This window comes from Drosophila novamexicana, unplaced genomic scaffold (assembly GCF_003285875.2).
Source record: "Drosophila novamexicana strain 15010-1031.04,08,12 unplaced genomic scaffold, DnovRS2.1 tig00000512-arrow-arrow-pilon, whole genome shotgun sequence".
Lineage (NCBI taxonomy): Eukaryota > Metazoa > Arthropoda > Insecta > Diptera > Drosophilidae > Drosophila > Drosophila novamexicana.
In genome coordinates, this window is record NW_020824809.1 from 1,056,139 (window position 1) to 1,072,460 (window position 16,322).

The 16,322-nt window shown below is 40.5% G+C and overlaps 1 protein-coding gene across 1 annotated transcript in view; it reads right to left on the bottom strand.

Annotated features, from left to right (window-relative positions):
• Positions 1 to 9,118: 9,118 nt before the first annotated feature.
• Positions 9,119 to 16,322, bottom strand: part of LOC115762020 (homeobox protein homothorax-like) — a 31,568-nt gene continuing 24,364 nt past the window's right edge. Inside the window, exons 5-7 of the mRNA XM_030704088.1 lie at positions 12,955 to 13,031; positions 10,083 to 10,141; positions 9,119 to 9,925 (exon numbers count right to left, since the gene is read on the bottom strand). Of these exons, the coding sequence (XP_030559948.1) occupies positions 9,765 to 9,925; positions 10,083 to 10,141; positions 12,955 to 13,031 (297 nt within the window). The 3' untranslated portion in view covers positions 9,119 to 9,764. The remainder of the gene's footprint in view (positions 9,926 to 10,082; positions 10,142 to 12,954; positions 13,032 to 16,322) is intronic.

The window sequence follows — 16,322 nt, forward strand, 5'->3', positions numbered from 1 at the left end:
TGCGTATACTTGATTATGGTTTTATTAGCGCAGGGTTGTCCTTGCTGTCGCTGTCGCTGTCGCTGCCTCTGGCATTTCTTTGGCTAATTTCGTAGAAAATCCTTGGCACTTAAATTTGAAAACTAAGTAAATCCAATGGCAGCCCACCCCCTTAGTGGTGCGGTGACTTTGCCAGCACCAGCACAGATTGCCACGTACAACTTAATGCGGTCTAAGTGCAATAATATTACTTCACTTCATTTATTTTGCGCAAAAATATAACAAAGATGTGACAGTCAAGAAGAAGAAGAAGAAGCAGGAGAAGACGACGACGTCGACGGCGACGACGAAGACGACCGCATCCACAAGGAAGCTGATGCTGGAGCTGAGCACGCAATAATGATGATGTCATTGTCAATGGTAACAGCAACAGCAACAGCAACAACAACAACTGGAAAATTGTCAATGTTGCGACGACAACAAAGCAAAGCGAACCAGATCTGAGGAGCGCAGAGCTGAGCAGATGTAACTGAATTAAGCATTAAGTGCGGATATATAAACAACCCTACCGAAAACTGTATGCGTGGGCCGGAGACAAGCCGGGCAAGCAGATGGAGGGGCTGCGAGCAAAGTCCGTCTTAAAAACGGAAGGAAGCATAAAATAAAATGCAGCAGCCACAGCAGCAGCAACAACATCATCATCAACATCATCATGATCATCATCGTTGTAGTCATCAGCAGTAACAACAATGCACTATTGCTTCTTTCAGTCGATGGTCTTGTTCACTATCTCTTGCTCCCTCTCTCTCTGCCTCGTTCTATCGCGCTATCTGTGCATCTCTCTTGCTCTCTAGGCGGTCAAAAATATGCAAAGATTTTAAGAAATTATTGCGACTTTTATAATTTTGCCAACACAAAACAAATTTGTTGACATGCGCAAAGTATTTGCCTCAGAGCTCAGACATTTGCAATCGTTATAAAATTTGTTGTGCTGCAACATATTCCACAGGCCCTCGACTCAATATACTGTGTGTTATTGTGTATGTGCAGAAATTGTGTGTGTATTGTACTAGATATATCTGCAATATCTAAACAAATGCAGATGCATTCTTACAGAACTGTCGTTTGCGTCATGTTTTGGTTCTCAATTGAATTTACATGGTTGTATTTTTGCTGGCTGCCAAACGGAATAGGGGCGTCAGTGGGCGTGGCCACTGTCTCGTAACTTTTGCATGAATTCCTTGAACAATTTTATGTGTGCGTCGAAAATCCTGGCCAAAAGTCAACTGGCAAACAGCAAACATTTTTGATTGCAGTCAAATGCATTAAAATTAATTGCGAACCTTCGACAAACAAATGAGAGCATATATATATTTATATATATATGTATATATTTGTGAGTTGCACATGATTAATTTTAATTACTTACGCTGCTGTTCAATCGATCAAATATCCTTATGGCTGGCTCCAGTTGAACACTTTTTAAATTTCTTCATTTTGAATACATCTAAATTGTGTACACGAATTTAATAATAGCTCGTCTAAGTTTTGCATAGAATAAATAGGTACTTTGCTGCTTTCCTTAAAGTAACTCATTTATCACCAATTTGAATTCACACAATCGACTCGAGTCTACGGGCACTCTGAAGAGACCACTTGAGAATCTGAAGTACACCATAATCTGATCGTTTAATCTGCATTGGAAATCATTATACCCATTAAAGTCAAGCAGACAGGGCTTCCCAAATAACAGGAGAATGAGAGCCCGCAGCCACGGATGCCCATCCTCATATATAGATGAATGTGTGTTGGTGTAGTCGGTTAGTCGCATGTATGGACTATAATTTATGCCCGGCGATTGTTTTGAGCACATTCGCACACTTCACAATCTGTTCGAGTTACATTTTTATTGACAAATTGCGTTGATTTTTGCTGGCGGCATCCAGGCATGAGGGTTGTGCCCCGCTGTCTGCTCCCTGCTCTCTGGTGTCTGCTCCCCGCTCCCTACTCCCTGATCCAGTCCGCTGGCTGCGTCAATGGCACTTCAAACTGCAAACGACCGGAACTAGCAATTGTCATTTTTGTGAGTGCCTCCCGCACGGCAACGCGCATCGACAGCTCGACAATCAAGCAAACAAATTCAATTATGTAAATTTAGGCATCAACAGATACAGATACAGATACAGATACAGATACACCGACGCGCATGCATGCGTACGAATTGATGCCATCTAGATGCGAATATAGACGCTGTGCTTATATACAAATTATGTCAGGAATGCTGTCGCTCATAACCACTGCATATATGGGGCAAGTGCACACACCAGATGAAAGTGTAAAGCAAATCGAGGCAAAAGTCAAATCCAACGGCCATATCGCATGTGCCACAACAAATTTATACATGTGCTATATTGCGGCTATTACAGCTGCCGTTAGCCCACGCAGCGACGTTGATAGTACTAAATTTTTCATTGTATCAATTGTCAAAACAAAGTTTTGGATTGTCGCTACATTGTCCAAGTCGACGGTTCCACACGGAGCTACCTCCTTCCTCCACAGTAGACGACGACGCAAACGCTGACGACGGCAACGGCTACGGCTACGGCCATGGTGTTACTTTCAATTGAACTTAATTAAATTTGTAAGTGAATCTAGTGCGGGCTGATGGCAACGGCCACGATTGCCACTTGGCATTCGCGCACTTTCCCCACTTTACTGGGGCACTGCATTTCACGAGACGACACAAGAGCTAACATTGAGGAACTTCACTTGGAAACTGGGACTGGGACTGAGACTGGGACTGGGACTGTGACTGGGGCATACACGAATCGCATCGCTTTGCTCTGCAAAGTCTTTGTCTGGAGCGACAATTTACATAATTTAAGTCATTTAAATTATCCGAAAACATTTCAATTTATGCTGTAACTTGCACCCACTGCCACTAGCAAACCCACTCCCAAATTCTGTCCAATCCGACAATAATTTGGTTTTGACTCCAACTCCAACTCTGATTCTAACTCCGTCTCCTTTTCGCATTGCCATTGAGGTCGCTGAATAGTCGCAGTCTTCCATTGTTATCGTCGTCGTCTGAATGATTTTGCGATTATTCAAAGTGCATTAATGAGCCTCGGACTGTGCTCGAATCCATAGCTCGAGGCAATCCCAATGAGTGGATGGATTCCTTGACAGCTTTGCCATGAATAGGCTTCATATCACATTACAAAAGACAATAGACAATGCTCCAAACAGAATTTTGGCACTGCTGACAGAAACTGAGCTAACCAAATTAGCCAAGCTGATTGGGTATAAATTTCATTCCGGCCACAAAGAAGTTCTATTGTAGGCGGAATAATGCAATTGCAGATACAGCTGAATGAATGCCCCGCGCTTTGATTGCAGATTCTGGATTTTGTATTCAGTTTAAAAACCCAGCATTGAATAAAAAAGGAGCGTGGCTTGTACTTGTTAAGTTGATTCGGGTCGATTCGGCTCCTGCATGAACTCAATGACACATGAACATATAATATAACACAATTGAAGCAAATACTCTCATAGAGTACAACGCCTTAAGTTGGATTCACATCGCAATCAGGTCATGTCTAAATACAAGCCTGCCAGTTAAATATACAAAGTAAATTATTTAAGCTCCGGACTTAAACTTTTCAAGTGTAGTTTTAATAAATATCTAAAATCACTTCTAGGATAGAATATATTAAAGAAATATTAAAAAAAGTAAATTACTAAATAATATTAGCTTGCATTGTGCTTACATTGCATTTACTTGTGCTTTAATCTATGAATTATTGGGCCCAATGCTGTGTTGATCCTATTTAAGTACCTGTGATACCCTTGCTGTAAAAGCAAGACCTATGCACATACACTTGCCTAGACGTCACACGCCCTTGTCTCTATGTGTGTTGGGCTATGACGATGATGATGCCATAAAGGAGATAAACCCGTCGCATAAAATGGTGTCACATATGCGCAACATTAATCTGCTTTGAAATTATAAAAGTGGAGTGTACGCAGCGTCGCTGAAAAAATTATGAAATTAAAATAACAACCACCACGAACAGACCAAGCCAAGGGCTGAAGCCTTCGTCTGCGACTCCAACTGTGACTGCGACTGTGCCAGGGAACTTCGTTGAGGGCAACGCCAAACGGGGCTCTCTCTCTCTCAAATCATATTCATATGCAAAGCAAGAGCAACAGTAACAACAACAACAACAACACAATGACAAAAAGTAATGATGCCAACACCAAGCCTGACATTATAACAAGAGCAACAATAGCAACAACAACAACAAGAACAACAAAGGAACAGGAGGTAGCATCAGCAGGCGACAGGCGGCAACAATAACGAGGGAATTACGAGCATCAAAATGCGCAATGAAAATAAATTAAAGTTTCAGAAACAACAAGCTTAAAGGAGCCCACAGCACAGCACATCACACAGCGGCAGATTACCTCTAAATGAGGGAGAAGGGGAACGGGCGGAGCAAACTGCAATTGCCACAAGTGTACAATATGAAGAGCTTTGTGTAGGTGGACAGCGCGACAAAGAACAACTTTGAAACTTTGGAAAATACGTAAGAAATTTGCATAAAATTGACAGCGGAAATTTTGTTAGCCACCGCATTATGGGCACTTGGAGCAGCTGTAAACAGCTCGTAAAAGTAATTACAGCTGTGGCGGTCCGAGGGGCGAGCCTAACTAAAAGGCAGAGGTGTTGGTGTCACAAATGAGCGGGCCGCTAACTGTCTAATGTGTCGAATGTGTGTGTGCCACTAATTATAGGCAACTTAAACGCAACTAATTTTCACACTTGGAAAATGATTAAAAGTCCATTTGTGTGTGTTCGAGTGTGTATGTGTATGCATGTTGTATATGCCACAGCGCTCAGCGCAGCGTGCAGCTTAAGCAACCAGCTCAGCACCTTGGCTAATTAATATTAATTGAATTTGTTGGTCAAGCGTGTGTGTGTGTGTGTGTGCCTGGGTGCGTGGCAATCCGCACAGCTGTTGTGCCATTCAATTGGAATTGGAATTGGAATTAGCAGCGGCTGCCAAATAGAAAAGAAAGAAGACGAGAAGTGCATGTACTTCACATCAACTGATGACCAACTAATGCCTACTCCAACACCGTCTGCAGGTCACGAAACGGGAGCGGAAGCAGCGCCGATGAAGCGTGTGCCCCGCTCGCCAGGAAAGTTCCAGGCAATTATAGTTCAATTATATTGTCGGCCGGGAAGGTGAGCGAGATGTATTGGCAACGCATTGGTCGAGCTCTGGCTGGGGTCAGTTGTGATCGGGATCGGAGCATAGTCACACAGCTGCCCAGCTGACACTTGGCAGTTGGCAAAGTGAGAGCGTGCACCCACATCAGTTGTCAGTTGCAAAGCGCCTTGAGTACAAAGAGTTCCCATATATATATCTCCCTTTTGACACATATAAATATATGTAGACAGTCGAGATTAGGTTTTCATAATCTTTTATTTCATAATTTATTACAATTGAAAATTATGTTCAATATTTCTTTCTCATATTTCTTTTGCATTGTTTTTAGTTTGCTCTCTCTTCAAGTTGTTGTTCTATTTGCCTTTCAATATGCTCTTATCTTAGGGGTTCTGATTTTTATTTCTTTACATAGAAGCTTCAATTAATTTATTAAGTTAATGATAATTTTGTTTTCAATATAATTAAGTATAATTTTTATAATTAATTATTTTTATGCTTTCGTTTGCTGTCCATTTAATCCTAGAAATTTAGTTAAAGTTAGTTTTTACACGCACAAACATTTATTTTATTATAAATATATTAATTTGCATATTTACTGTTGCTTTCTTTTATTTTTGCATATTTTTTTCAACTATTGAGTTAGCTCTCTCTCCTGTTCTAACTCCTATCCAGCGCACACTCTATCTCTCGCTCGATCGCTCTATCTCTCTCTCTCTCTCTCTCTCTCTCCCTCTCTCTCTCAGATTGTGTGTTTGTTTTCTCTGTATTTTTTAGCTCTTCTATATGTTCCATGCTGTCGCGTGGGTAAGTTGAAGTTGTATAATTTGTTTGTGCACTTTTTAGTCTATGCTCAGGGTTGCATTTTGTTGGGCTTTTACCAACTAGCATTAAATACATTATAATTATAGTTTCTTTTTTTCGGAATTTCTGTTTATGATTAATCATGCATGCGTTTATAATTAATGCAATGTTTTTGCGCTATTTACAAAATATTTTCAATGAGAGGTTATCAAAAATGTACAATATTTATTAAATATATGTATGTAAATATAATCATCGTAATAAATGTTGCTGTCGTCCTTAATAATCATATTAAATATTTACGGCGTATACATTAAAGTTTCGAGAAAAATCACATTTTAATTTAAATTCTGATACGAAAAAAGTTGAAACATAAAAAGCATTAAAATTATTTCATATACAATATGTATTATTTATAATTGTTGTTAGCATTTACTTCATTTTTTTTTGTTTATTTAATTTTTTTTTTTTGTTTAACCTTCCGTCTTTATTCTATGTAACGCTTATCAACACTGACACATAACGGGCACTTTCAAAATGCCAAGCAAGCGGTCACCACATACAAAATAATTGAGTTTCTAACTTACTTTTATCTAGATTCAAAGATTCATATTTGCAACATCATTAAGCGATTTCAATGTACAAGCTTTTAATTGCGATGCGAATTGCTTGTATAGCTGCTAACATGTTGGCACGAAAGAGAAATACGTCTACTCAATATGTAGTCGGGGAATTTAATGAGCGCCATTTAGATATCAATATCTTAGATTCATTTTTAAAAGTGGCTTTGACAAAATGACCCGAAATGAAAAATTGTTCAAGATTCCCAACTAATTTATTCGAACTGCACTGCATTTCTCTCTCTCTCTGTCTCTACTTGGTATCTCTCAACATGTTAACATCTAGCATCTTATCTGGTGTTTGCGTTAGTGCTCTATTTCAATTCAACTGACTTTTGGTTCCTTTTGCTTATGCCATACATTTCTATAATAATTATGCCTTGGTTTTTCTAAAATTAATAATAATATATCTAGTAATTTATAGTTTATATATGTATATATATAGACTCGTATACTTCATTCGCTTATTCCATGCTTTGGTTTTTATTTAAGGCGTTCTGTACAATTTGCGTTTAATCTTTTCTCAAGTCAATGGTTGTGTTGATTATTTAACTACCATTAAGTCTAATATATTACTATCAATGCATAGATCGTATAATTTTGTAGTTTTTAGTGAAAATTTGCATTTTGTTTTGTCTCCATTTTTAAATACGGCTTGCGAAAAAACATTTGCCTTTAGCAATTTGTAAATAATTTTTTTTTTGTAGTTTTTCGTTCGTGCAAAACAATAGCATAATTTTTAATGGGGTATTCTTTAAGAAGTTCGTATACGTTTGAGTGATTGTTTCAATTGTAGCTATATATAGGTAGTGTCTGGTAAATAAATCAGAAGTTAGCACGAGAAAGAAGCTCACAATCTTATGCTTAATTACAAACAGATAAATTATTTCTGCATCTTCCATACACTTGCTTTTATCTTGAGCTTAAAAAAGGTACTCACTTTTTTACACTTGACTAACATGGAAAGTAATCCGAAAAAAATACAACATCTAAATTTCAGTTTGTTTCTCTTTTCATTTACGTATATTCGTTACGTTAGTTTTTACATTTTTAAAAACGATGTAAATTCAATTTAAACGCACTTGTGCTTGCTGAATTCAGTTCCATTGTATAAAATTAAAGATTATATCGCAAATAATTCTGAATAAATTCTGTGTGTGGTTGATTTGTGTGTGCGTATGTGTGGGTGAGTGTTTGTTCATGCTTGTAAGCTGAATAATTCCAACGACTTGTTTCTCTTTGACAATCAATGCTCTGCAGTAGATACCCCTTAACAATTCTTGCATAAATTGAAATATATTCTATAAAGAGCCCGCTGAAAAGTTGAAAGTAACAAATCAAAACTAAATCAAATAAAAACACCAGAAAATGTATTTTTGCAATTATTTTTCATATATGCATTTTACTCTTATTTTCATCATTTAATCATCATTCATACAATGCGCTTGTTTTCACTTTTGTTTTGTTTTAAAATTAAACCATTAGTTAAGTAAATGTAATAATAATGATAATAGTAACTAAATATAACGCATACAAATTAAAATACATAAATAAAAGTACAATTTAAAATTATTCATAATTTATTATTTATATCTGCATCTGTATGTGTATGTGTATGTTAATGTATATGTTTAAGTATGTGTTTTATACTTGTATGCATTTTATGGTTTAAGTGTGTGTACTTCATAATATATGTGTATGTACGTGTATGTGATCGGTATATTCATATTCAAACATGTGATTTCATTTTCTTGGAAATAATACTACAAATACACACAAAAAGAACAAATTTTTAAACAAACTCCATTCAAAAAAGGTATATATATATATATATATATATGTGTGTGTTTTTTTCAAAATTAAATTCAATTTCTTTTTGTTGTTTCTCTTTTCTTAAGTTTTGCAACACGTAAAATTAGAAAACAATTCAATTTATTTAAATTAGAGTGCTAAACCTAAGATATACATACATAAGCATATACATAAGTAAGTAGTAGGTATTTTATGTTTTAATTATGTTTAATTAGTTATCGTTCTGTTTATATGTACATTTGTATGTATCCGTACAAACAAAGGTATAAACTATAAAAAAACATAAGCGTTTACTATAACTGACTTGTTAAAAGTACAAATAAAAATAAACTAAGCTCTAGCAAAGAATTTTATGTTTGTGTTTTCCGTTTTTTTTCTTTCTTGTTTTCGACTTGTTAATTAAATAATTGTACGCAGCTTGGGATCCGTTTCAATTTATCTCTTTGTTTTTCGTTTTGCTCAGGGGTGCTAGTGCTGCTAGTGAGCGGGGCATTTAGTTATTCATATTAAAACCTAGTTGATACACCAAATCATATTTATTGCTTTAGCTTCAATTTTAAATTCTATTTCGTTTTGGGTTGCGCCTAAATTCATTCTTTGAAATATTTGCATTTGCATTTGCCTTTTGTAGCTTTTTGAAAGTAAAAATTTGCATAAAGGATATATAATTAGCAAGCTTGTGTGTGTGTATGTGTGTGTGTGTGTTTGAGTGTGTGTGTGCAGGTGTTTGTTGGTTCTGATTCGTTTATTTAACTTAGAGCTAAGCGTTTCATTTTGTTTATGCATAAATATCTTTCTCTTTTTTTGTTGCTTGTTGTATTTGTTATTTATGTTAAAAGTATACACAAGAAGTTTCTCTTAAATTGTTATTTGTTGTTGTTGTTGTTGCTGCTGCTGCTGTTGATGTTGGTGATTCTGTTGTTGTGCCTGCCTTTCGATTAGCTAATATCTTATGTTTTTGTTTGTTTTGCTTTTGTATTTAAGATTTTACTACAGTATTACTTTGCTCTATTACTTGACTGATATTGCCACTCGGTATTGTAAGTTACACGGTTCAAAGGTCCTGGCCACTCTCATTTCGTCCTGATCGGCTCCTCTGCTCTGTTTTAGTATGTAGTAGTAAGTTTAAGCTATGATTTTGGCTTTGTCGCTATCAGCGTGCTGCTCAACATCCGCTTGCGGGTACGCACTCGCCTTTGCCATCGCCATCGCCTTCCACTTCCGCTTCCGCTTGGGCATCAGTTTCAGTGTCAGTGAGAGCTTCGACTCCAGTTAAGGCTTCCGCATTTGGCCCGTGCTCGTTGCTTGCGCTGGATTACAAGTGCTGTCCGTAGTATTCAGCGGGCGGGTAGTGCGGGTAGCCTTGATGGAAGCCTGGATCGCCGGGCGGACGATGCATCATGTGCGCCTGGCTGTCCATCATGTAGCCCATGGCATCGTGACCATAACCGGAGGGACCTGGATGCGGTGTATAAACTGTTGAAAGTTGCATGGGCAGAACAAAAGAAAAAAATGCACATAATTAGAAATCGCGTTCGAAATTAGACAAAGCTCCTAATTGGGTTTTCTTTGCTCTGCGCCATTTCATAGTTATGGATATTTTTTTAATTTTAGTGGGATTTTGGATATTTACCTGCTCGGTTCGATTGATCAATCATTGGCTGCACAATTCTTCGCCGCGCATTGATGAACCTGTGAAAGAGTCGAAAAAAATGGGTTGAGATTTTAGTTATAGTTTTTAATTAAGCGCAACACAGCAAATGCATTTATGAATTATTTATAAACTATTTCAGTGGCGGCTGTTTCTTCGACTGCAGGGATTTGCAGCTCCCTGCTTTATGTGCGCAACTTAGCCATAAACTAAACCAAATCTTGGCCACACTTTTTGCTCGGCCAGTCGGGCACATCAATGGAAAAAGGGGCAATGGAGAAGAGGGGACGCAAAGTGGAGAATGGAATGGCCGGCTTTACAAAGCCCAATGCCGACTTTGGTTATGATTGTCGTTTAATAAATGCAATAAGAAATAATAAGCAGGCCGTCGCTGCAGTTGCTGATCCGCTGCGTGAAGGATCAGCGACGAAAAAGCCAGAGAAATGAAATGATTAAAGCAAAAAGCCGCCATCGTCATAGCCCGTTGTTCGGAGTGACAGTCGGTGCTGTGGCTCGGACGATGTTACCCACATAGGTTGACACACACGCACACCAAGGAGAGTATGAAAAAAATCCTACAATAATAACAAGAACAATAATAACAAACGAGTCAGACATTAGCCAAAAACAACGATGAGCTAACTCATTGAAACTTATCCAAGGTTAATGCACTGAGGGCTCCCTCTGGAACGAAATCCCTTCATGAACACATATAAGCTTCTTCTTTTTTGTATATGTATATATATATATTTTTTTTTTTCAATTTGCAGTTCATTTCTGCTGTTGGCTTTGCTCATTTTGAGGCGGAAATTGTTGCAACGCCCTGAAATCGTTTATCAAAACGACAAAATGGAATTGAGTTCCGTTGCGTTTTTGGAACCTTTCAAGAGACAGGCAGAGAGAAAGGGAGATAGAGACAGAGAGAGAGAGAGGGAAGTGTATGTGAGACGATGTAAGCTGCAAATCGATTTGGCCGCTGGCTGCTGACTTGATTGGCTGCCTGGTTGCAAACTGAATGAACAGTGAGCATGTGGCATGTGGCAGCCAGTTCGGCTTTATGCTGTATATCCAAATCACCTACCAACAATATGCCCCCTCCACCCTCCAACCACCAACCACCTACACAAGCAGAGTAAGACTGAGTAAAAAAATAAGAAAAGAAAAGCGGCACATTTGCAGCGTTATTTATGTACTTACGCCATAATTATAACTTTTTTCCAGCTCTGCAGCTGTAAGTAAGCGTTAATATTTAAAACTTGGCTACAACAAAACTTTTTCGATTACCGCAGTAAGCAGCAACAAAACTGAATACTGTCCAGCCGTCCTTACATTTCTTTCTTATTCTTATTGGGTGTTAATGGACTTTTATTCTCTTTCTTTCTCTCTCTCTCTCTCTCTCTCTCTCTCTCTCTCACTCTCTCCTTCTGCTGGTCATTTGAATTGCTGCTTACGCAGTTTCCTTTTTATTTTTTTCTCCTCAAATTGCGCAAAATAAATACATATTTATCTAGCTGCCGGTGGTGCTCCACCAGGCTGCACGAAGCCCATGGCCATTCCCCATGGATTAGTGCTTTGGCGAAGGTGTCGTCTGCCAGCCCATAAATAACCAAAAGTGTCAACATTTTATTTTGCTATTTTCTGCTAAGGTTGTTGCCTTTTTTTCTGTTTTGGTCCTTCTCTCCCCCTCTCCCTGCCGTCTATCTCTATATTTTCATTCTCTCCTCTGTCTCTCTCTCTCTCTTTCTCTCTTTCTCTCTCTCTCTCCGTCTGTCTTATCGCGGTTGTCTACGCAGCGTTGCGTGCTTAAGCGAAATGGGCAGGGGTCCTTGCCAGTCCTTAGCAGTCCTTGCCGCCGCCGCTCGTATTTGTTAATTTGCAGTGTGCTTCAGTGAGCGCGAAATTCAATTTAATTGAGCTGAGTGCCTGCGTTAGAGCAGCACTCGACCACTCCACCACTTCACCCAATAGCCCCGGCAATGACATTCGGGCAACCCACTCCAGGCTCCAACTGCGGCTCACACATTTTTCGCTAGATTTTATTATGGCCTGTCCCTGGTTAAAAGCATTCCATGCCAGAGACATGTTGCCCCAACTGCATAAAAGATTCAGCAACGCTTTTAACTGGCTCTCAAGCTTTTGTAGCTAGGCCCCCCTTACCAAATGCCCCTACTGTTGAGACACTGTTTCCCATCCTGAATCTGGCTGCAGCTCGTGCACCTACGAGGCAGTTACAGCTACAGCTACAGCTTAGAAGCTTGTCTTGTCTTCTGCATTGGCTGCCAGGTGTCAAGTTCTGCAGCATGTCGCATAATGTGCAAAATTTGATGAAGTCACCGTCAAGTTCTGCATCTTTGCCTGAGAGCTTGGAGCATTCGCTAGGATTTGTTTGCTTGTCGTTGTCCCGCTGCCATCTATTCGTGCAACATGCCCCATAACTTTTTGTGCCACATTTTGCCTGGGGCAGGTTGCGTCAGTGTCGGGCTGCTCAGCTTTTTGGCGTAGGCGCAAGCTGCCTTATAAATTTGCTCGGCTGCTTTCTGTAAGATGATAGCTTTGGTGTGTGTGATCTGGTTCTCGCTCGAGTCTTGGTTCTGGTTCACCAGCAAATGGCATAAAGCGTGCAACTAACAGTCTTGTATTATCCTAAGCCGTAAATTGTGGCCCGGCCAACAGTTAGGCACACTGAATCGCACTCACAGCACGAACGAAAATTTTTGTCAGCAATATCAGGTACATAAAAGATGTCATCTATACAACTTTCTACATATTCAAAATAATTGTACTTAAATGTATCTAGGTATTTAACAATTCAATTTTCAATGTTTGATCAGGAATTTTAATGGTGTCAACTTACCAATTGTTAACTTGCAGTATCGTTAGGCCAGTATCCTGCGCCAACTGTTTTTTTTGGTCCTCGGATGGGTACGGATGCTAAAAAGAAGAAAAAAATCACGATAAATTAATGTGCAGCACGCACAATTCAATTAACGGTCGCTGGAACAGAATAGAAAGGGATAGAAGATTTACAATCTATCAGCACGGAGTACGTGAAGCATAGACAATCGATCAATCATTGCTATGGGTGCTATATAACTATATACCATCATATATATAGAGCGAAATTTAACCTGTCACCGGGCGGCGCTGGTGCACTTGAAATGCGCTCCCTCCGAAACTACTGTCTTATTTATTTTATTATGTTGTTTTTTGTTTTTTGGGTTCTCTTGCTTTGGATGGAATGTTTATCTGGATCTCTGACCAGTGAGTGCACCCCATTCCAGTCAGCCGCATGGAGTTTCGCGCTTATCAGCGCTGCCACTCAAAATGTCCTCAATTTTGTCGGTCTGGGCCAACTACAGCCGGGTTTCGGTAGCGCCAAATAGGCAAACAAAGGCACGACCGCGTGTGCTTGGAGTGGGTGGCGGGAGGGGACTACCGCTGGCCGTTACTCCTCATAAATCTTGCAGCCGGCGCGCCGCCACAGTGGCGTCAGTGAGCAAATAGACCGCCCGACCAGCCCACCCCGCCCCATCCATAGGCCACCCCGCACCCTGCACCGACCAATGCAAGTGGGTGTGCAGGAGCATGTTGTATGCAGCAGTCGCCGTGGCAATTCCCTCTCCAGCGCTAATCTAATCGGCTGCCGCTGCTGGCGCTTATTACAATTTTCTATTTGTTTTAGCTGTTGTCGTTGCTTGTGCGCTCCATAGATTTCTAATATTGACTCAACGCATTCCCACTGAAAAGAGATCTGGAAGCCAGCCTGAAGTTTCTGCTCTGCACACACCTGGACTAACTATTTTCTGTGGAGCTGGCGGAAATGGCTGTCAATCTTTTGGCTTTGCCATTGAAATTGAGATTGGCTTTGGCTTTGCCTTTGGCTTCGGATTCGGCTTGGGCTTCGCTTATTTCTTTGTTCGACTCGATCCTTTGGCGCATGCGTCGCGTTGGCTTTGTTTAACCCTCTTTGGATGCGACTACATTTCCGGCAGCTGTGGGCGTTTCAATTTTGGCACTCCTCAGCCAAAGGACACTGCCTCAATTTCAGTCGTCGCTTCGTCCTGTCGTCTGTTGGTTTGTGTATTGTGATTTTGCGGTTGCCGGCAATTGAACTTTTGAGCGATGTACTCACAGTTCGCAGATGTCTGCACATGCAATTTGCCATACATACAGGAAGCAATTGTTGTGCCACTGAAATGTACCGTTTTCTTATCCACACAGTGCCCCAAAATATATGGACTGTCAGTTATATACAAATGTACATATACAAATAAATATCTAGCTATATACCAATATATATTGTACATTGTATATGTTGTAGATTGGGCATTCAGTATTCAATATGCAAGTGCTCAAGTGCCAGGAATTTCGAATTCCATTCGAAATGTGCAACGCTGCACATCCTTGTCGCTTGTCTTGCTATCCTCTGTCTGTCGGCTTGGGCAGCATGTCCTGCGTAATGTCTGTAATGCAATTTAGTTGCCTTGTTGTCCTTGCCGTGCACACCCATTTTGGCCTGTCCTCTGTTGCCTGGCCCTGCCCCCTCCGCCGCTGCCACTCCACCGACTCCTTTAATGCATTTGCCTTATTGTTTGTGTTTAATAAATTTTGCGTGTTGTCTTGTTGTAGATATTGTCTATGCGTCTATCTCTATGTGTGTGTGTGTGTGTTTGTGTTTGTGTGTACGTGTCCGGGCAGCAATATTTGTCTGCTGTCCTGCACAGGCCAAGTGGCACGCCCACCGCCGCCTCCAACCCGCTTCGAGTTCAACTCCTGGCAATAGCCAATACGAAAACTAGTATATGAAATTTGTGTATTGACAAATAAACGTAGATGTCCATGTAAATACAATGGACATGCCAATGGCAAAGTTCCCAGTCCCAGTCGTGACTGCTGTTGCTGCTGCACCTCGCTTTGGGGCATAGAATGCTCAAGAAGTCAAAAGGCATAAATTACATGCAGGTAAATTAAAATGGAATTTATAGCATACTTTGTGGCGTTCATCTATTTAGAGAAATGCTTTTACCCATCTGAATATGCATTCTATCTATTCTCTGGCTGAGGTTGACATTATTGCGGAGCCAGCTAGTTGTTAGTCACAAGCCGGTCAAGGGAAGAGTGGTATTTCATACTCTACTTACACCATCTGCAACCTCTTTTAGACTACCTCCAGATGGTTGATCAAGTTCATTATCAGCCTGTCTGTAGCTTATCAAAAGCACATTAATGGCCGTCGCGCTATTTTCATTTCGACGCCTACTGCTGCAGTTGATGGTGGCTCCATCGGCAGCTACACAGTGACGCTCCAATTACGCTAATGTAAGCAATTATGCATTTCGCACACCACAAACACATACGTATATACGCACACACAGGCACACACAACTATCGACAGACAGACAGCCTCAAAAGCTAACCAAGCAGGCGAGCGCAAACATGTCAAGTGAAACAAAGTCCATTTGGTTTATTAATTTACCATACGACAAAATAATTAATTACTGTCACGCCTTTAAGTTGCTTTTGCCATGTCGACGCCGTGGCCCCTACTGCCTCCCTTTCGCCTGTTCTGGTTATGCCTTCGTTGGCTCTTTCCCTCGCCTCGGGGCCAATGTTTTTGCTTTTGTCTAGTCGCTTAACTCGCTCCACTTTTTCCACATATTTGCGCCCGTGTTGTGTTTATTTAAACTTGGCAAGTGAATTTGAAACAATCACCACAGACACACGTGTATTTAGTTATACCCTATATGCATATACATATAAGCCCCCTCCTCAAGTGACGTCGACAAGTGCCATGCAACCTCAAGCATAGGCCTAGGTCCATATCCCCCTCTTCCCACCCCCCCCCCCCCTCTCTCTCTCTTTCTCTCTATCTTTCTCTGTGACTCGCCCCCCTATTCACTGCTCTCCCTCCCTACATGATGTCAACATGACTGCAATGCCGTGACACATGGCACAACAAGCCCAAGACGTCGACTCCGGCTCCGGCTCTGGCTCGGTAATGCACACGTACAGCCGGCCAGCGACGCCGCCGCCATTAACAACGCCAAATGCGACGCCATTTGTGAAACAAGCTGCAACACCAACAGCAACAGCCACAACCAACAACAACAAGCAACTGCAAATTGCTGCGGCGTCGGCGGCGATGAAAATTGCATTGCGACCACGACGACGACGACGACGACGATGAAGTCGGCCTCTGGCAGCCATTATGAAGATTTTTTC